The sequence below is a fragment of the Epinephelus moara genome, chromosome 14, assembly GCF_006386435.1.
Source record: "Epinephelus moara isolate mb chromosome 14, YSFRI_EMoa_1.0, whole genome shotgun sequence".
NCBI classification, from domain to species: domain Eukaryota; kingdom Metazoa; phylum Chordata; class Actinopteri; order Perciformes; family Serranidae; genus Epinephelus; species Epinephelus moara.
The window spans coordinates 8,171,485-8,192,929 of NC_065519.1; the positions used below are offsets into that span (position 1 = coordinate 8,171,485).

Below are 21,445 nucleotides of genomic sequence, written 5' to 3' on the forward strand. Positions count from 1 at the left end.
AATTATTGGTAAACATTATCAATAGACAGGAAAAATAATGAAAGAAAAAATAATAAACACAGGAGAACGCTACAGCCAGTCTCATTTTAAGATGTGAGTCAAACATGAGCCACTAGATGTCACAGTTTCATTACTTCCATGAGGGCTCTCATTATTGGATTTATTCAATGCAGCATTTGTTATTTTAATGTTTATGATGCTGAGCACCTGTCAGTAAAGTCAAATCTGCCCAAAGCTAGTCAGACACATCTGTGGCACAGGGACTGATGACGAAGCACAGCTGAGAGTGGCATTCTACAAGGTTGTGGTTATAGATGACACAACATAAAACTAAAACTCATTTTTAAGAACAAAAGCGTAATACAAATGATGCTAGACGAAAACTAAAAGGTTCACTGTGTAGGATTTAGAGGCATCTATAGGTATAAACTGTATATTATATTCATGACTATTTTTCCATTAGTTTATAATGTTGTCGTCACTTTAAAATAAGTCATTTATATCAACATACTCCATCTTCTCTGGAGTCTGTTATATTGTTTCTACAGTAGCTCAGAATGGACAAACCAAGCAGTGGCTCTAGATGGGACCATTCACATTTTCATATCAGCCACTGTAGTTCTCCTACACAGGACAAGTTTTACTTCGTTAACCTCACCGCTAGATGCCACTAAATCCTAATCCTGGACCCAACATATTTATTACATTTTGTCCTGAAATGGATGGGAATGTAGGGGAGTGCGGGGTCGGCTGGGCTGGGACAGTTGCTATAGGCTACACGTAGCCAAATTACATATCTCAGTAATTTATAAAAAAAATACAATAATTTAACATTTTTTTCTTTCTTAAACAAATGTGTGAACAAGTAACAATATAAATATAAAACTTAGAATTTTTTTTTTTTTTTAAACGTGGAGCAACATCCCTTTCCTTGTACTGCTTTCAGACGCCTTCCGCAGGTATTTAAACCTTTAAACCCTGAGCAAACAATCCCACAAGCTGAAAAACAAAAAAAAAAAAAAAGATTTAGATTTTTTTTTAAGAAAAAAAAAGAAAAAACTACTGAAGAAAAATATATAATTACAATCATTACATTTTAAAATTATTTCACAGAATTATTATAATTTTTTAAGCACTCTCTTCAGCTCATTACCATATTTGTTTGTTTTTAAATTTTCTTTCTTTTGTTCTTTTAGGGGTTTTTAACTAATTTTCTTGTTTTTAATTTTCTCTTTTGTTGTTGCTGTTTTTTTTTAATCATTTCTTGTTTCGTTGCTCATGTTTTTAAAAGAAATCAAGACGATTTGCTCAGGTTTCAGAGGGTTAAATGGTGGAGGGTTTTTTTTTTAGTCCAGAACAAGATGTCCAAACTAAACCAACCCACTGTCTCAAGCATCCCAGGGAGGCTGAATTTTGGGAAAACACTCCTTGTACATTTTACAAAACCGTGCCTTTCACGATCTGGTTGGGCAGACACTGGTGTCTGTTCAGGGACTAAATTATTTTCATTACTGTCCAAGTCGTCTGTGAGTGACAGAAGGTTATTTTATGTCAATGCAAAAATGTCCACACCACTCTCCCCTATCTCATGTCAGTCTACTCAGTAATTGTTCACAAAAACTCCCCACAGATGTGAACCTCATGGTGGCGCTAGAGGACAAGTCAAGGGATCATCAAAGTCAGTAGGATCTACTATCTGTGAACTACAAATGTATGTGCCAATTGATGAAGTAGATGCTGAGATACTTCACAGGATAAGATTTTTGTTTCCTTTTTTTAAGCAAACAATATTCTGGTGGTTATTCATCTCATGACTAGAAGTCTTTTTGCATTGATATGAGGTGATCACAAGAGTATAAATGTGTCCTGTGCATATTGTTTGAGTGTTTATGTACAGTTATATATAATTAGCTAAGTTGTAATCAAGGCATCATATTGTTTAAATGGGAACAAGAGGATATTTGACATGTGGGCAAAGCATTTTTCTCACTTGGATCAGGCACTGAATATTCTTTAAAATCCTCCTCACAGACAGTAAAATGTCTCAGGTGTTTAAAGACGCTCACAGTGAAGCTGAAATCCCCATAAAGCTGACAGTGGTTCAAACTCAAAGAAGATGCGTGTTGGTCTAACTGTCTGTCAGGCAGACTTAAAAAGGGTGTTTATCTCAGGGAAATAGGCTTTGGTGGAATTATTTGGACACCATACAAATCCTCCTCTACGACCAGTAACTGTTAATCGGTGGAAAATACGACCACGTGTAATATTATCCCAAAAAAGTGTCATTTCATTTGATAAAAAAACAAGAATTACCACCTTACATCCATTTCTTTGAGAACGTGGACGCTTCACATACATTTCCCGACAGCAGTACAGAAGGTCTATACCAGGGGTCTGCAACCTTCGCTATCAAAAGAACCATTATTCACCAACAATAATTTAAAAAAAAATCTATCTGGAGCTGCAAAACATATTAAGCCTTATAACCTTATACCCTTTCAACATTATAAATAAGTCTAAATGAGAATTCATTTATTATGTTTTACCACCAGGTGGCGGTGCAGTGGGCTCTTTATGATCATGTGGACCTTTAACATTGCAGAGGGTGACCACCAAATTCTTATCAGGTCATTGTAAAATCCAAGTGAACGTTTGTGCCAAATTTGAAAGAATTCCCTGAAGGTGTTCGAGATATTGTGTTCACAACAATTAGACATACAAGGTCACAGTAACCTTTGACCTATGACCACCAAAATCTAATCACTTCATTGTTGACTCAAAGTGGACGTTGGTGCCACATTTGAAGAAACTCCCTCGAGCTTTTCTTGAGATATTGCATTCCTGAGAATCAGACAGAAACAAAGTCACAGTAGCCTTGACCTGAGACCACCAAATTCTAATCAGGTCATTGTTCCAAGTGAACATTTGTGCCAAATTTGAAAGAATTCCCTCAAGGTGTTTGAGATAGTGTTCACAACAATTACACATACAAGGTCACAACAACTTTTGATCTATGACCACCAAAATCTAATCAGTTCATTGTTGACTCAAAGTGGACGTTCATGCCAAATTTGAAGAAACTTCCTTGAGCTGTTCTTGAGATATTGCGTTTGCGAGAATCAGACAGAAACAAGGTCACAGTAACCTTGACCTGATACCACCAAATTCTCATCAGGTCATTGTTCCAAGTGAATGTTTGTGCCAAATTTGAAAGAATTTCCTCAAGGTGCTCTAGCTCTCGAGTAACGTTTGTGCCAAATTTGAAAGAATTCCCTCAAGGTGTTCTAGAGATATCGTGTCACAATTGGACAGACACAGTGACCTCTGATCTTATCAGTTCATTGTTGACTCACAGTGGATGTTTGTGCCAAATTTGAAGAAATTCCCTCTTGCTGTTCTTGAAATTGCATCAACGAGAATCAGACGGAAACATGGTGACAGTGACCTCTGACCACCAAAGTTCATTGTTCCAAGTGAACATTTGTGCTAAATTTGAAAGCATTCCCTCAAGGTGCTCTTGAAATATTGTGTTAACAATTAGATAGACAAGGTCACAGTGACCTTTGACCAACAAAATCAAATCCACTTGTCGTTGACTCAAAGTGGATGTTTGTGCCAAAGTTGAGGAAACTCCCTCAAGGTCTTTTTGAGATATTGCATTTCCGAGAATCAGATGGAAAGAAGGTCACAGTCTAGTTCAGTGTTGACTCAAAGTGGACGTTTGTGCCAAAATTTGAAGAAATTCCCTCAAGCTGTACGAGATATTCCGTTCACAAGAATGGGACGGACGTATGGACAACCAGGAAACATAAAGCGTCCGGTCACAGCTGCAGCCAGCACAGAGCCATAGTAATGTGCTGAATATCCATAGAGGTAACAAACAGGAAACATGAGTCTCTTTTTTTCCAGCAGTTTTGGTCATTCAGATTTATTTCAGATCCCTGTTTCACAACAAAGTCTCAACATTCAGTGTTCAGTGGTATGTCCTTTACATGTCAATCAAACACTCATGCCAGGTCATCCACACCACACATAAAGCTAAGAGCAAAACAAATTTACATGAATTCCATGCTTTAATTTTTTTTAATAAATCTTATATCCTAAAAATAATCAGAAGCAGTAAAACGTCAACCATAAACCCTTCACAGTGATAGTGCAAACTCATCATAAAACAAGTTTAAAAGTTCTCAATAAAATCAAAAACATATCACAAGTTTAAAAAAAAAAGTGTTAGAGTGTTGATAAAACAATAACGTCAGCTCCACCTCAGATTGATTCTTAAAGCAGTGCAAAGAGAAGCTCCGCCTACTCCGGCCTTCCCACATCCAAGAAACAGTTTGATGGGAGTCTTTCATGGGTTTCCAAAAAGCCTTTTAAAAGCGGAAACGACACACGGAGTCCATGGCGAGCTGGATGCTGCAGAGACAAACACCATCAGGTTACTTCTATCCCCCTAATACTGAGTATGAATCATAAAACCAACTGAAATGGGCAGCTTAAAAAAATAAGCTAGACAAGTAGGAAGTAGACGTACCTGTCTGCGGAGTATCCCCTCTCACACAGGTTCACCAGAGCATACAGATGCCTCAGAGCATATTCATACTGAAACACAAGAGAACGTCACATGTCAGAGAAAGAGGCTTAACTGTTAATGACCAGACTTCATTTCCCCGTGCTGAACTCGAAATGTCAAAAAAATCCAGACAAAAAATAAAGGCAGCATTATTCTCATTTAACACAAACAGCTGCGTGAAAGTACCGCGGGAAAATCCTGTGATTAAGATACAATAGAGAGATTCTCATTTACCAGGCTGACATCAGGTAGGATGAAAAGCGAGAACAAAAACCAGTCACTTTAAAATACAACTTCCTATAACAGTCAGACCTAACTCTCACCCACATTTCCTCGTGACATACATAATTCTTATTTCTATTTTGCATCAAGGGGAACTAAAAAACATATTCTGTACCAGGGCTGCTCTGTTTCACATCTGATGTCATCACAGTAAATGACTTCTGAAACCTCTCTGATGGAGGAGGGTCAACCATGATGAACAGAGCAACAGAAACACCTCCTGCACAACATTTACATATGGGCCTCGTCTATTTTATGATCCTGGAGTCTTGATATTGAAATACAAAAAACCAAAGTGCAATAAGTGCCACGTCACGCACTGAGCGAGCCGCCTGTTAATGACGCTGTGGGCTAATGGGCATGTAGCTACTTCCATGTTTCAGATGATACGTCATGTTTGTAGTCGACCAATGAAGATGAGTTTACATATCACCTTGGGTTCGTCCTTCACCTTCTCAAAATGATCCCACACTTTGGATTTCCTGCCCGACATGTTATTAACTAGCCTGTGGAATAACCGCAGGTACCAGCCCTGGAAATTAACCTGACTCCTGTCTGACTGCTGATCGTGGACACTTCCTGTGTCTGTCCTTTCAAATTAAAATTCGAAAATACACATGGTCCAGTCATATAGGTTTTGATTTATTTAAGCAAGGAGCAGCTCTGAATAGATTTTCACTTTTGTTTGTTTTTTCTGTGACTAAGCGAAATGAAATCTTACCGACTAACGACCTTTCTGGTGACTATTAGGGGGCAGCACTAGTTATTATTTTTACAGGCTACACAGTTTTCCATAAAATGTCAATGTCAAACTTAATTCTAAATCATTTATGAGTGATCAATTATCACATTAATCTCCCTCTAACTGACTGTTTAAATTTATCCTGTAATGCATTTGTTAAGTCTGTTTCCACATGAGCACTATGAATGAATTACCGATCATCCTACTGATGTGAAATAATGATGATGAAGATTTTACCCAGAGATGGGTGCAGAAACATCATGAATTTGTGTTACAGAGGCTACAAATATCCACAGTTGTGCTGGCACTGTCTGTGAACCTCGCCGATGTGACACTGTCAGTGAAGCTGCACTTTCTTTACAGTAATTCTCATTGACAGGTCTCATACGTGGTGGAGAGCCACGACTATCGATGTGAAAATATATATTTAAAAGTGTTTCTATGTCTGTCTATGGCTAACTGTGGGACTGGAAACGAGGCTCACAAGTGTGTGCCCAGAGCCACAATGATCGAGATCTATAAAACAGAATCAGACGTACGCACGGCTTTATAAATGTGTCTTTGTGCGTACACACAGTATTATGCATCTGGCCGCAGGACCTGAATCTCAAACATGCACCAACTCATAAACAAGTTCCATTTATCTGGTTGAAACAAGTGATTTATGAGTTTGTGCAGTTCAGAGAGTTTAGTGAATCTGACTTAGTTGTTGCTAATGTGTTCAGGCATTGCACTTGAGAATACTGTTTTCCTGAAGTCAAGTCAGACATGCTTATTCTGCACTTGCTGCTTACTGAGAGTCTCTTTGTTCAGCTCAATGCAAACTGAATCTAGGTCTAGTGCCTACTGATGAGCAGCATGTGAAACTGATCTGGCGTTTCCTCTTCTGAAGCGGAACCAGACTCCTGACATGTGAGAAAGTTTCAACCATCAGTTACAGATGAATCTGCTAAAACTGTGACTGATCAGCCGTTACGTTAACCACCAACACTGTCGTTCTGATCTGGTTGAAATAAAAGTGCAGACAGAATTCCTCTGTGCAGCTCTACCTCTGTTTTGTGCCAGTTGTAGCAGTTGTATTTGTAGTGGTTGACGGCAGTCTTGTAGCACTGATGCTGGCTGAGCTCTGCCCTCTCGTTGAGAACCTCCTCAGCCTTGAGCTTGTTCCCGGTCACCCTCTCCACCACTTGGCGCATACTCTCAGCCAGCATTTCCCTGACCTGCATACACACACAAACATGTTCAGACACTGTTAGGAATCTGTAACACGAGAACTGTCATGGTGAAAGCTCAGTTTGTGCAGTTAAATCCTCCGGATAAATCAGATTTGCATGGTGTGCTTAAAAAAGGCCTCCACAGAGGATGTGAAACACGCAACATACTGCAACAGGGCTTCAACAATCTTTACCTTGAGGTGGGCATTGATCTCCATCAGCAGCCCCCTTGCAACTCTGATATCATTGGAGGCCATCATCTTCCTCTTGAGGATGGCCAGAGGAACGTCGGGGCTTGGGGTCAGATCTGGATTTGTAATTGGCTGCAGTTTCATTGGAGGAGCAGGCTGGTTGGTTGCCATGACGTTACCCTGAAATGCGATGACCTTCATGTGGCCCATAGTCTGTAAAGAGGGTAGACACTCGAGATAAGCTTTCAAGTAAGGGCAGTACACTTACAGTTCCCCTCACAAGTGTGTAGCTCATAATGGGTAGTTAAAGGAATACTTCACGCTCCCAATGACCATTGCTTATATCAGTTACTCACCTTGTGTTACACTGAATTTGTAAAGAAAACTTGTTTCACTTGCATGCCTGTACGGTGAACGAAGAATCCAAAAACTGACAAAATATTTGATGAATTGGAGTAGAAGGGGTCCATGTTTAACAGCAACAAAACTATATCTATTTACAAACTCTCACACAAGTCACTCAGTAAAATCAAGTCTCATTAACCAGTCATGCTCAGTACTTCCCAAATAGACAGCCCTTCCTGACAGGAAACTGAACTGAGAGTGAAACTTATCTGTTCTCCTGAAAGCCAGACTCCATTGACAAAAACTGTAATTTTACATCATTGAACACAGGAGCTGCTGCTCTGCCTCTGCCCTGAACAGGTAGCTTGTTGGTTTTATTGTGTGACTTTGCTTAATCCAAACTAATCTGTTACAACACCAAAGTCACACAATAATACAAACAAACTAACTGATTGAGGCAGTGGTAGACCAGCAGCTCCTGTGTTCAGGGAGGTTAAATTACTGTTTTTGTCGATGGAGTCTGGCTTTGAAGAGAGCATTTAATTTAGTTACCTGTTGGAAAGGTCTGTCTGTTTGGGAAGTACTGAGTATACGACTGGATAAATGAGACTTGGATTATACTGCATGAGCTGAGTGAGAGTTTGTTAACAGATGTTTTGATGTAGTTTTGCGGTTGTTAAACGCGGCCACCTTTACTTAAACTCATCAAGAATTTTTTCTGTTTTTGGATTCTTTGTTCACCATCAAGACATGCCAAAAAACCCCCCAGAGTTTTCATCACTAATTCAATTTAACACAGGGTGAGTAACTGATAAACAAATGTTTATCTGGGGTTGAATATTCCTTTGACGCTACATTCTCCCTCTAGCAGTGTTTATTCATTCGCTCACCTTGTTTCCATACTGCTGGACGTGGCTGGTGTTTGTGTGGCTCTTTACAATCTTGAACTGCTTCACCAAAGTCTCCTTCTTCAGGTCCTCCTGGATTCACAATATGAGACAAAAAACATCACAATCAGGACTGTTTCATAAAATAAGCAACAAAATATTTCCCGAAACAACTTAACCTGTAGTTTGTTCTTCAGAAATCACAATTTATTTTCTGTTGATTAGGTTCAAGTTTCTGTTTTGGGATGCTTTTATATATTGCAGGGCCACAGGTGCGATCGCAGCTGATGCAAAGTCTAAAACCGCTGCTGCTGCTGCTGTTGGTAACATTCACCACTTCCTTTTCCTGTTCCTTTGACAACAGGTGTTTGGGACAGCAAATAAACCTTTAATGGACTTCATATAGTCTGAGCTGCTATTGTACAGTTTGAACAATTAGCATTAAACTGTAGGGAAATACAATCACTGGAAAAGGTTACTTGCTTTTGCTTAAGAATTTAAACATGCAAGTTAAAATATTTAAAATTTCCATGCAAAATATTGTACAGAAAAGCAGCTGAGGTGTCAGTTTAAGCTGAAGCACTGAAGGAGTTTGAAGTGTCAACGTATCACAATCATAAAAGTTAAAATCCTTAAGAATTTCATGAAATAAAATCATGTTTTTGATATAGTTTATGGTATCGCAGGATTCAAACTGCCTTCACGTGCACAAGGGAAATGATCCATGTATGTTTACTGTGACTCTGCCAACACTGTATCAAAGCTCTAAAAGTTACTGCCAGTGCAAACCCAGAATTTGCATCTGCTGCTAGGCAACATTTAAATCAAACAACTGGCTTTTATTGTGAAGCCGCCACTGAAATGCACTGTATTCATCACAGAGGTCAGCAGTGTAAGTGCAATTTTTCATTTCAACATTCATACTCTTAAGATTTAAAACTTTGCATGACACAAAAACTCAACAAGGAAATCACCACCCACCACATCAGAGTCCTCCATCCAGTTCACACTGTACCAGTCTCCCAGGTAGGTGTCTCTCTTCTCGTCATAGTAGCAGGCGTACGAGGACTCGTGTGGGTTGGCAGCTGTGGTGGCGTACACTGGAAACAAGGTATCATTCTCGTGTTATGCTGTGTGATAGTTTGGTGGAGAATTGTTATTTTCCAGCAGGCAGACCTGAACATGACTCACACGTCTGCTTCACAGCTTCAAAAACAACACCTGAAGCTCTGAAGGACAGTTTGTGAACTCACTCAGAGGTAAACGCATGTGAAAGGGTGAATATATCCCAGAAAAGGAACAGCCAGTTTCACAAAACACACTCAAGTTAAGATGTTGCTAAAGGCCTGATTTAGGGTGTCCTTAAAATGAAATCGGTGAAAATGTTCACTAAAGTATCTAAGTTTTTCTCCTTATCTTAAGGTCTTATACTTTAAGAATCCCTGAAAAATAGTTAATCTGTTTCACAAAAGGCCTTCAAGTTCAAGTTTATTGTCACCTTGCAACAACAAAACATATCATCACCCACAATAAACACTATTTACAATCTACAAGCAACAATGTGCAGTGCATATGGCTGCATCAACTGTTCAGTGACTGACTGCCTGAGGAAAAGAAGCTACTACTGAGACAAATGGTGCCTGATTTGATGCTCTGGTAACGTTTATTTCACTGGAAGGACCCAGAAGAGAGCGTGAACAGATGGCAGGTGTCCTTAAGGATATTTTAGTCCTTCCTTTTGCAACGTGTGGCGTTAATGTCATGAAGTTGTGGTAGTTCTGTGCCAATGATTTTTCACTTTGTCTTTACAGTCCTGTGTAGCAGTCTGAAGTCCTGAGCAGTCAGGCTACAAAACTTTAGCAACCAAAGCAAGGAAAATACTGACGCTTTTGGTTGGTGGCTCAGTCTGACAACCAAAACCAAGTTGTGACCTTCACGGCTGAAAAATGAAGCCAACATGGAAGTGCCAAAAACTGCAGTTCTTTGAACGGCCACTTGAGGCTGACTCCAGACATGAGTCAATCCTCATAGACTCCCATGACAAATATACAGGGGGTGAATTTTTTTTTTTTAATAACTCACCCGTTTACATTTTATCAAGGCTTAAAGTTATGCATAACTAAGGGTGGGCTGCTTTGAGTGACAGGTTGCCGACAGTGTCCTCAGCTTCTCAGTCAGATCCACCCCTCACTCCTCCACGGCACCAACCTCTCACCCAAATATGGTCACCTCTAGATCCAAAAAACCAAGATGGCAACAGCCGAGATGCCAGACTTGAGGCTTCAAAATGGGAGTCCACAAACCAATGGGTGACGTCACAGTAGCTATGTCTATTATTTTTTACAGTCTATGACCAAACCAAGGTTGTCTGTGTTTGAAAACCTGGGTATGAGACTCAATAATCAGTTATATTTCTGAAGAAGTGCACATTGAACCTTTGAGGCACTTCTGACTATCTTAAACCCAAACGGCCGACTTTATAGCAATAAATTAAGACAATAAACTCATCCCAAGAAGAATGTTCTGCGACCAAGACATCACTGATATGACCAGCAGTCAATTCCTGATTTATCCACCCGTCTAGAGTTGGATCACTCTCCGTAGCTGTGCTCTTCCAGCCCCTTTGTGACTAGTGACTGCTCTACGGTTTTATGCTACGAGATCTTTCCAGTCAGTGACAGGTGTCGCAATGTCCTCCCACATTACTTGTTTTCTGTTATTTACGGATCACATTTACTTTTTAAATCTGTGCTTTTTTGTATTCCTCCAGAAGTGGTCTTTTCCTCCTCTGACAAATATCTTGTCTTCTTGTCTCCTGCCATTTATTTTTCTATCTAGAGGCCGACTTTGTGAGATAACAAGTGAGGTGATGACATGTATCACAAGCAACAAGTGAAACTAAAGGGCTTTCATGAAAACTGTAACATTTTGCTGTTGTAAAATCTCTTCTAATGCAGTAAATATCTAAACGTTTTTCCTTGACTAATGAAACTTTTTAGATTTTTTGCAACACCCTTAAGTAAATCCTTCAGCTAAGAAGACATTAAGCCTTAAGTTTCATGCCTAAGGGGAAAACTTTTGAGTGTTTTTGAGCAACCGACCACATAATTTTGGTTCTAAGAAACCTGCGTCATTCAGACTACGATGTGTGGGAAAAAAAGGGATGTAGAAACTCTGGTGGGGCGTGGTAAAACCAAATAAAACCACTTTGATTCATGTCCTGTAAACGTATCACATGAGGTTGAGCACATGAGTGTGACACAAATTACCACAAGCCATAATGCTGACCACAGCGTTTGCCTAGACAGAGCACAGGACTGAGAGAGACACTAAAGTAGAGTCCACAAAGTGCGGTGCTGACCTCAGCCTTAAAACCTGAGGTTAAAGCTACAGTAACATCACATGAGCTTTTACTGTTGAGTCTTGGCGGTGTTGTTTGAGGTTAATGTCAAATGTACGTGAAGTCAAATGGTCACAAGGAAAAGTCAAGTTCATGTTGTCGAGGATTTCACCTCATCGATTGACACTTCTTATTGATCGCTGCCGCTCCACTATCTCTTGGCTTTACTGGAAAGTGATTCTGACGAGGCAAAGTCCAACTCACCGTCAATGTCCGTAGGTAGGTGGTTCATCATCGACCCGGACTCACATGCCTCGATGTAGAACACCATCTGTGAGTGTGTGTGGGACAGAAACATGTTGTATGACCTGATCTTCCAGCGCAGCAACATCATCACCTGATTTGATTTTAACACTGACCTACATACTGTTCTGTGGGGCGTGTGTACACATATAGGCCTAAAAATAAAATGCACAACAACATGCTGTTACGTACCCTTTTGTATTTCTTATTGTCGTGCATGTAGTTAATGGCATCCTGGAGGTCTTTAACCTGGAGCTGCAGAGAGAAAGAGAGGGCAAAATGTTTAATGTGATCATTTCACAGAAGGTAAACCACCATGTTACACTTGTTATTCTTTGCACATCCTGATTTGGTCAGATTTGTTGTCTTGTTTATCTTCATCAGCTGCTTACTGACATACTGACACAATAAACTTTTGTAGAAAACCATGTTTACATTTCTTTGCTCCTTTTCTTTCTTACCATTTTAATTTCTTGTTCATTGTTCTAATTTTCACCCTTCTTGCTTTATATCTTTCCTTTTTTTGTTTGTTGTTTTTCCCTTTTGATGACATTTTAGTTTGTTTCATTCTCTATGCTTTAAATTCATTCGGTTTCAGTGCAAAACACTTTGTAACTGTCTTTTGAAAGATTATTATAGTATTATTACAAAAGAAAGATGTGAAAAAAGGTATCACAGGAAAGAGAGATGACTAGGTGCTCTTGGAAAACGGGGAAAACACAGGATACACAGGAAAGCAATCCAGGCATTCCAAAAATATGCACTATAATATATCATAGTGGCTAAAACATTAAAAACAGCAACGTGTTTTGACCACAGTAGGTTTTTGTAAGGGCTTTAAAAAGAGTCAATAAGTGGGTTATAGTGGTTGTTTCAACATACCACAGTTACACGACCACTTAGTTTGTGAGGTGTCTCGGTTTTGACTCGTGTTTCTGTTCCTTTTCTGACGATCTACAGCACTCACACGAGGCAGGGAAAAGTTGAACGAAGTTTATTGAGAAAAGAAGAAACAAAACGGCAGGCCAACTTTGCGATTCACAACCGACTGGATGTCTTATTTCTATATATTCTCATCATATTCCCGTTAACACTGTCAAAAACTCATTACGATCCAAACCAACACAAACTTCACGTCGCCTTTTACACACGATGTTGTCCACACTCTCCCTTTGCCATGCGCACGAAACTGCCTTGCTGTATCACACCGATTTGAACTTTGTTTTTGTAAAGGCCTGTTTATTTGGGGAATCTTTTTCCGAACGCGACAGTCAAGACAGTCAGTTCATAGCGTCACCTTGAAAATCTCCATACATCCTGCAAATCAGTCATCTCCAAAACCAAGTGAAGCACCCTGGATCATCAAACAGTGAGTAAAACTAAACCAGACAGTGAGTTTATCATATCTCATATCTCATTTCACCTACTCAGAGCGCCATCCTGTGAGGCAGAGATATGATATCTCATCTCTGTGTATAGGCCCTGTTTGTGCATGTGTGTATTTAGGCCTGTGTGTGTACATATATAACAGAGTGAAACCATTTAATTTCTCTTTGTTGGATTAATAAAGTGCCTTCTTCTTCTTCCTCTATGTGAAAAGAGTCACATGACTGACCTTGAGAGAGAAAACCATCTGACAGAACAATTTCAACAACATAACAGCAGTTATTTGATTTGGTGCAGTAAGCTCATGAGTGAACATTAACATAAGCAGGAAGTAAAAGTGCTCACATCATCGTTGGGGAAGGCCAATATACCAGGCGCTCCGTGGTCGGTAAAGTACACAAACACGTGATCGTTGGGGCCGCTGACAAGACAAACAGAGCAGAGTTAGAAACAAAAATCATGATGAACCACATTCTTTGCTGTTATGTTGTCTTCAGTAGATCACTTTTGTCGTCACTTGCCTCTTCAACACTTTTCCAGAGCCACCTTTGACTTTTGAGGAGTCACCCTTCAGCACTGCCAGGAAGTTTTCTGGCGTCACAGCCTGCAGGATAACACCCAGTTATAAATCACAAAGTTTGCTTTAAACAACAAAGTCTCTTCAAACAATCTGTTTGAATGTTAAGAGTGAAAAAGACTCTGATTTGATCTCTTGTACAAATATTTGCACTGAAGCACTCACGTCACCGGTGTAGTCTTTAGGAACTCCCTGGTACACATCAGAGCCATTGGGCCTGTTGATCAATATGCCCGGGGTGGGGTTTCTGGAAACGAAAATATGAGTAAGATAAACACAAGGAAGTGAAAAGGGCTGACATAAGACTTTGTCGCCTGATCACTGAATCATTCATCTACTGCACCGTCATCATGTCGGAGTCTGAAACTGGTGAAAACTCCACCGCACTGAAGTTTTTCCTCTTTTTTTTCTGCACAGGACTTTCTATAGCTCTCAACAACAAGTCCTCTAATGTGCAAGAAACTGCAGACTGTATGGAAAATCATGCACGCTGCACTCCTGCCTGTTAATTATTAACCACAAGTCCAATACATGTTTATAATCAGGTCAGGCACACAAGAGTAGGACGCAGATAAAATACAATAATGTTTCAGAACTTCTCTCTGAAACCTGACCTATATTATGTTAGGTAAGCTGATGCATGGACATATCGGCCTGACGTATGTTAACAGTTGGCTCTTACAATTAAATTAACCTGCAGTCTAAATAATCCATTATCTTCTACTTCCCCACATCTAAAAGATATTAGAACTGTACACAGTTTATTTCCTTTACTTATCTGTCATATCACAAAGCTGCCCAGTGTTGAAACTTGACGACAGTGCTGGAACAATGACATGAATACTGTATAAATCAATGAGTAACTCTGGTACGACATCTATTGCACGTCTGTCCGTCCTGGAAGAGGGATCCCTCCTCAGTTGCTCTTCCTGAGATATTGTGATATTGGGCTTTATAAATAAAATTGATTGAGTGATTGAAAATTGATAATCTGTTAATCGTTGAGCTCAAGGGTAACTTCAGTATTTTTCTTAAAGATTATTTTTTGGCTTTTTGCCTTCTTTGGATAGGAAAGTTAAAGTATGAAAGGGGAAGAGAGTGTAGGAGATGATGTGCAGCAAGGGGCCACAGGTTGGAATCAAACCCATGGACGCTGTAGCAAGGAAACTGCCCTTGTATATGGGACACCTGCTCTCCCCACTAAGTCACCGGGCGCCCCAACGTCAGAATTTTTCGACTCGGTGCCTATTTTCAAAATGGTTTTGTGTCTAAGTGACAAATTTCAACAACAATTTTCTGAAATTAGTTCAGGATTAAGCGAGAGTGCTGCAGCTGCAATGCAAAGTTAATGTGCAATTGTCCACCATCAGTTTACGTCCACTAATAGTGCTTGTTTTTGCCACTGACAGGCCCAGATTATTATTCACAGTGTCTGACAACTTATAGAAAGGATCCCTACAGAGATAAACCTCTTTGTGGAAGAGTAAGATCCTTTTTGTTTCACCAGAAGCAGCCCTGAAATTACTGTCGTCAGTCCCACCAGACTCCATTTAAATAAACAGTAATTTTATCATCATAAAACACACTTCATTTAAAGTTGACAGATGCAAAATAAAACGCACAAAAGCCATCTTAGTTCATCTTTCAACTGTTCCGACAATCACCAACTTTGATTTGGTTGAAATAAACCCTTAATTCACTCAGTTAGAAGTGAAAACATGCTGACTCTATACACGCTATAATGTTATTTAAATGGAGTCTGGTGGGTTTGGCGATACCATTTTCTGGGCTGTTTCTGGTTAAACAAAAAGGAGTTTACTCTTCCACAAAGAGGTCTATCTATGTAGGGATCCTTTTTATAAGTTGTCAGACATTTAGAATAATAATCTGAGCCTGTCAGTGACAAAAACAAACACTTTTAGTGGACATAAAGTCACAGGACACAATCGCCCACGAAGATTGTAATGCAGCCTGTTTTGCCGCCACTGGCTGCAGAGCTCTTGCTCAATACTAGATCAAATTTCAAAATATTTTGTCTCCATTAGTCACTTGTTCAGGTTGGAAAATACATTAGTTGCCCTTTACATCATTTTTCAAGTAGGTTCCAGCTTCTAAGATATGAGGATTTGCTGCTTTTCTGTGTTTTATATCATTGTACACTGAATATTTTTGGGATTTTGAACTGCTGGTCGGACAAAACAAGACAGTTGAAAACATCATCTTTGGGCTCTGAGAACTTCTGATGGGGCATTCTTTAATACAGAGTAACTGAAAATCTAATTATGAGATTGGTAGGAGATAAAAATGATTAACTGCAGCTCTAGTTGACTGTTAAAAAATAGTGTAAAGGGCTTACATTGTTTCCCTTCTGCGACTCTACTTAATACAGATAGCTTCTTCATACATTTGAGCAGGTTTCATGATATACTGTAGCAAAGTGAAACATAAAAATTAATGACTGAGAGTCAAACTGGGCCACTAACCTACCAGTCAACACTGCCCTGAGTGAGTGGACAATCATAACTGTCCCACACTGCTGTGTCTTACTGTGCGACACAATGTGCAACAGTGATCCTAATTCTGAAACTGACCGATCTGCTTTCACTCCTGTTCTGACTCCAGCCGCCATGACAGTAATTTAACTCCTGAAGGAGCTCTTAGATTAGTTCCATGTGACTCCTCACAGCAAGTTCCTTCTTCTTTAATGCAGCCTGTTTATGCCGCTGCCTGCTGCTCTTGTCACGATAAACCACACAGGGCTGACATACCACAGTGACATGAGAAACACCAACGTGTGTGTGTTAGTGATAGTGATAATTCTGTGGTTTACAGATAGGGCAGCAAAACCTTCACTGTGTTATGCCACTGTATGATCTGCTGTGAGAGTGAGACATCTTCTCTCTAGTGGATCGTACCTTATCAGTTTCAGGAGCTGCATTCTCCCTGATAAACTTTCACTTATTGCATCAATAATTTAAGCTTGTAATCTTTTTTTTTTTTTTTGATCCAGGACCTTGAGTATTTGGGATAAGTTGCTCATGAAAAATAAGTCAGATTCAGTAGGTTACAGCTGGTATTTCAGATAAGTAATACCAGTATCGGCACTGACAGATACCAAGTATTAAAGGACACTGATCAGGGCCAAAGAGACTGGATCAGGACCGTAGCTTTCAAATAAGTGGCAAAAAATGACTTAAACAAATGCAGATTATTTTCCTTACAATCAACTTACTGATTAAATGACTATCACTTCAGCTCTACTGACAGATAAGCAGACGTTAAGAGACATATACCTTGCTGACATCATTACTCATCAACTTTAGTGCTTACTTCTACACAGCACCTGACTTTAACAGTGACATAGCATGGTAATAAAGAGCAAAAGTAGTGTATTTTTATTTATTTATTTTTATCTGTCTTAATCCTCCTTATAATTATCATTATTTTGTGTTTATTGCTTTTATTCTTATTATTTTATTTACTTGTTTTGGATTGTTTTTTCTATTTCTTATTATCATCTTAGTTTTTTCTAATAAGTGTTTGCATCTTATTTCATGTTTAATTTCACTTTAATTTTGTCTTGCTTGAGTTCAGCATTACCGTTTGGTTTCTATTGTTATATGTCCTCTGGGGTTTCTTGCTTCTGCTTTGTAAAGGTGCTAAATTAAAAAAGGTTCTTCCCCTTTTTATTAATAAAATCCTGTAATTTCACTTTTAACTGAAAGATGCAATACAGCATTTAAAGGAGACTTAAAACTGAAACTGTGGTGTGTCACATTAAGGAACAGTGATATCTGAAATTTATTTGCACATTAATCTAAGGGACTGTTCGTAATTCATGAGGGGAGAGGAGGTGGTGCAAAAAAGGGGGAGGCATGTCAAATATTTTTTAAGCACTGGGGAGGGCCTTATGCTTTGCTTAAGGGAGGGGCACACGAATTCAAATGGTTGTATTTTATATTTATTTTACCACAGATTTTTGTAATAATAAATAATAATAATACTTTTTATTTATAAGCGTCTTTCAAGACGCACACAAAAAACAGGTAAGACAGTCAGTACTTATTCAAAGTTAACAAATAGCAATGACAATGAGCAACAACAAGAAAACGTATGTTTTCTTTTAAAATCGCCAAAATTACACTATGTATTATAGACAGACACTGTAACAACAGAAATTATCATTGGATTTTAAAATTTCTGATGCACCTTGGACGCATCATGTGCAACGAACGCTTATATTTCTCTAAAAAATCAGTTTATTCTATGTCTAATTTAGGATTTGGTGACAATAAAGTGTTGGCACTAACTAACCAGCATGCACAATGAGAGTGGAAAAACCAAGGCTTTTTTCAACTCCAGGATTATGTCTTCAACTTTCACCTTTAAACTTTCAGGGTAAGTTTTAAAGATTTAGTTTTAAACATCTAATGACCATGTATGCATGCATTTTCTGTCACTCACTCAAGGAGGCTCCAGGGAAAATATCTGTAGCTTCAGGGAGGGTAAAACTTTTTAATAATAATACTAATAATGAAAACCGAATTCACACCTCAGCCTACTCTGATAAGTAAAGAACAGTCCCCAACTTGCAAGCAGATAATAATGAAGGTCAACAACTAACAGAACTAAACTACAATGGTGTTTTTGCACACTTTGTGGGAAAGAAGAAGTGTCTGTATCTGAACTATCTGCTGTACTGAAATAAAAAATGTCAACTCACTCCTCATTTTGTGCCAAGTCATCATACATCATGACCACAATCTGCTCATCTGGGATGCCATTTTTGTGGACAATCTGATAGGCATGGCAAGCATCGGCCTGAGAGTGGGAGAAAGAGCAGAAATATGTCGAGGTCAGTGGTACATTTTTTAACAGGCTGGAGAAACTCAGGCTGAACATTCATTGTGAGGAGGAAGTGGCTTATCTTATCAACAATATGGATTATAAAAAAAACCAACTGAGTCATGCACAGTTTGCACTTGATAAGATGACATTGTGGGAGCTGTTTCCTTGCTGTACACCTGTCTCACCTGGTGTCTGTAGTTGTACCAGCCGTTGGAGCCAGCCACGATCAGCACCCAGTTCTTCCCAGTGTCTGAATCCTGGGAGGGGAAGGCTTTCACCAGCCCGGAGCTCAGGCCGAGCAGGACGAGGAAGACTGCCGTAAACATGTCCTCGCTTTCTGTGGGAGTCCTGAATGGATGACAGGGATAGTTAAAAGCTCTCCGCAGCAAATACACTGTTGTAGTATAGTTGTTTGTCGGTCTGTGAGGTGGCAACAACGGCAGGTAGGCATCAGATAACAAACACGTCGCCACCTGACTGCCTGGATATCACATGACATCGGTACCGAGCCAGCTAGCTGTTAGCACAACAAGCTAGCAAAACTCGCTTTTTAAGAGCTGGGAGCGCGATAACACATTAATATAATAATACTATAATACGCTAAATGAGCCCAAGCGGAGTTAAAAGCAGACAAAGTTTATATTCTATACCTTTTCTTTGTTGTGGTGCCCGGAGGAGACAGCAGCGGAGTAACTACGGGACCATCCCTGGAACATTTATATGTGACGTCGGGAAAAACGGTTGATAGGAATTCTCCCGCAGCAGCCAATCAGAGCGCTCGGGGGGCGGGGCCTAACTGTAAACAGTCATGTGGCTGAGGTGCACACAAACATGTATGAGCCTGTGTGTTTCTGAGGAAAATGAAAACTAGATTAACCAGACTCCCAGAGGTGATCCTTTCTAAGAAACAATCAATGCTTTAGACAAACACATCCGGGATTAATCTATACAAAAAATCAATGCTTTTTACCTTCACAAATATTATTTTTACTGTATTTTATTAGCACACAAGATGTGATTAAAAACAAGTAAACATGGCAGGCACTGCTCAGGAGAGGTAACTTGAAGGGCCATATGGTGAAAACCTCCCCTCTAGAATTTCAAATCTATTCTATTACAAATAATATTTCTCTCCTAAACATGAGAATAGTGTAGAGGTACCAACATGGCTCAATACTGAATCATCATACTGTGGTAAAACCTCACTGCCGGCTTTGCTTGAGTCATCTCTTCCATTAGAACTGAACACTTACAAGTGTAATCCTTTGCTATATCAGTCTCTCAGAATCTGGGCACAGTGTAGGAAAAGGTTTGGATCACATTCAGTGTCAATTCTGGTTTACTCCAGTGACATGTTTCCACCCTCTTTAATCGATTCTACCTTTAAGATTTGGAGCAGTAATGGTATACATAATTATAAGGACAGGTATTTGCCTCATTTAGTCAGCTGACTCAAAAGTGTAATATCCCACAGACCCATTTCTTCAATTACTTACAAATTAGAAATATAATGTGAAGCAGATATCCCCAGTTCCCCAATTTACCAGATGAATTCTCGACACTGATGTGCACAACAAGGGAGTAATCAAAGTGATATATACGACATTATCAGCTCTACATTCTCCCTCTCTCTGCACTATTAGATCCCAGTAGGAGGATGATTTGGCTTCCAAAATCACAGATAACAATTGGCATTCTTCAAAGAGTTCATTCCTCCTCAATTTGCACCAGACATGGCCTCCTACAATTCAAGGTCTTGCATCGCCTTCATCTATCCAAAGAAAAGTTAGCCAAGATTTATCCAGGGACAGATCCCTTATGCAACAGGTGTAGATCATACTTTCTGGACTTGTCAAAATCTTAATAATCATTTTGATGAAATATTTTATGACATACTATACTATGACTTTTTTATGGAAAAATTAATAACAGTATACTATGACTGTTGGACATTATTATATTTAATATATTTTCTGTTATTTCTGGAGTCAGATTTACTCTCCACTTTACACTAATTTCAATTTTCGTAGTAGTCCCAGAGAACATACTTCTTCCTCGACACTACACAAATGCTATTGCCTTTGACTCCTTAATTGCTAGACGCCTTATAATTACTAACACATGTCTAGTGGGCTGGTGATGCTATGAGTTTTCTACACTTGGAGAAAATAAGTAATGTTGGGTGGTTCTCCAGGGAAACTTTAAATGACATGCCGACCATTTTTGACATATATGAAAACGCTAAAACTGTGTGATGTTTCATAATTGCGTCTTACTTAGCGCAAATTACAGTGTAGATTGTCTATGGACAACTGTGACTCATGTATAAATCTATTTGTATGAATGCGTGTGTGTACTTATGTGTATATGTTATGTTGCTGTCAGCTTATGCATGTCTGAAATGTGTATCTGCCCATGTATACACGTATGTGTAACTTCAGTAGAGTGTTACTAACAGCAGACATTTCCTGCCAGGTAGTAGACACGGCCACAGCAAAGTAGCATAAAGACTACAGTGTGGGTCACCGCTTTCCGTAGCGGTACAAAGTTGAATGCTTTTTCAATGAAAGTTAAAACTGTTGTGTTTGTCTTATTTGTATATTGTTCTTTTTTTAATCACCCGTATGATACGAGAGGTAGCTGAAAGTCTTGACACCCCTGCTCTAGGCCTACCTGTTTTTCAGATTAGGGCTGCAACTAACGATTGTTTTCATTGTCGACTAATCTGTCGATTATTTCTTCGATTAGTCGACTAAT

General features: G+C 39.3%; 1 protein-coding gene across 1 annotated transcript; it reads right to left on the reverse strand.

Annotated features, from left to right (window-relative positions):
• Positions 1 to 3,898: 3,898 nt before the first annotated feature.
• lgmn (legumain) lies at positions 3,899 to 19,477 on the reverse strand. Its single transcript, XM_050062911.1, has 14 exons — positions 19,339 to 19,477; positions 18,874 to 19,036; positions 18,564 to 18,661; positions 14,006 to 14,087; positions 13,785 to 13,867; positions 13,609 to 13,684; positions 12,070 to 12,132; positions 11,839 to 11,905; positions 9,216 to 9,334; positions 8,238 to 8,327; positions 7,006 to 7,215; positions 6,647 to 6,817; positions 4,535 to 4,602; positions 3,899 to 4,416 (listed from the first exon to the last, which is right to left on the reverse strand). The coding sequence occupies exons 2-14, from the start codon at positions 19,012 to 19,014 to the stop codon at positions 4,374 to 4,376; spliced, it is 1,311 nt and encodes a 436-aa protein (XP_049918868.1). The 5' UTR covers positions 19,015 to 19,036; positions 19,339 to 19,477; the 3' UTR covers positions 3,899 to 4,373.
• Between the last annotated feature and the right edge of the window lie 1,968 nt (positions 19,478 to 21,445).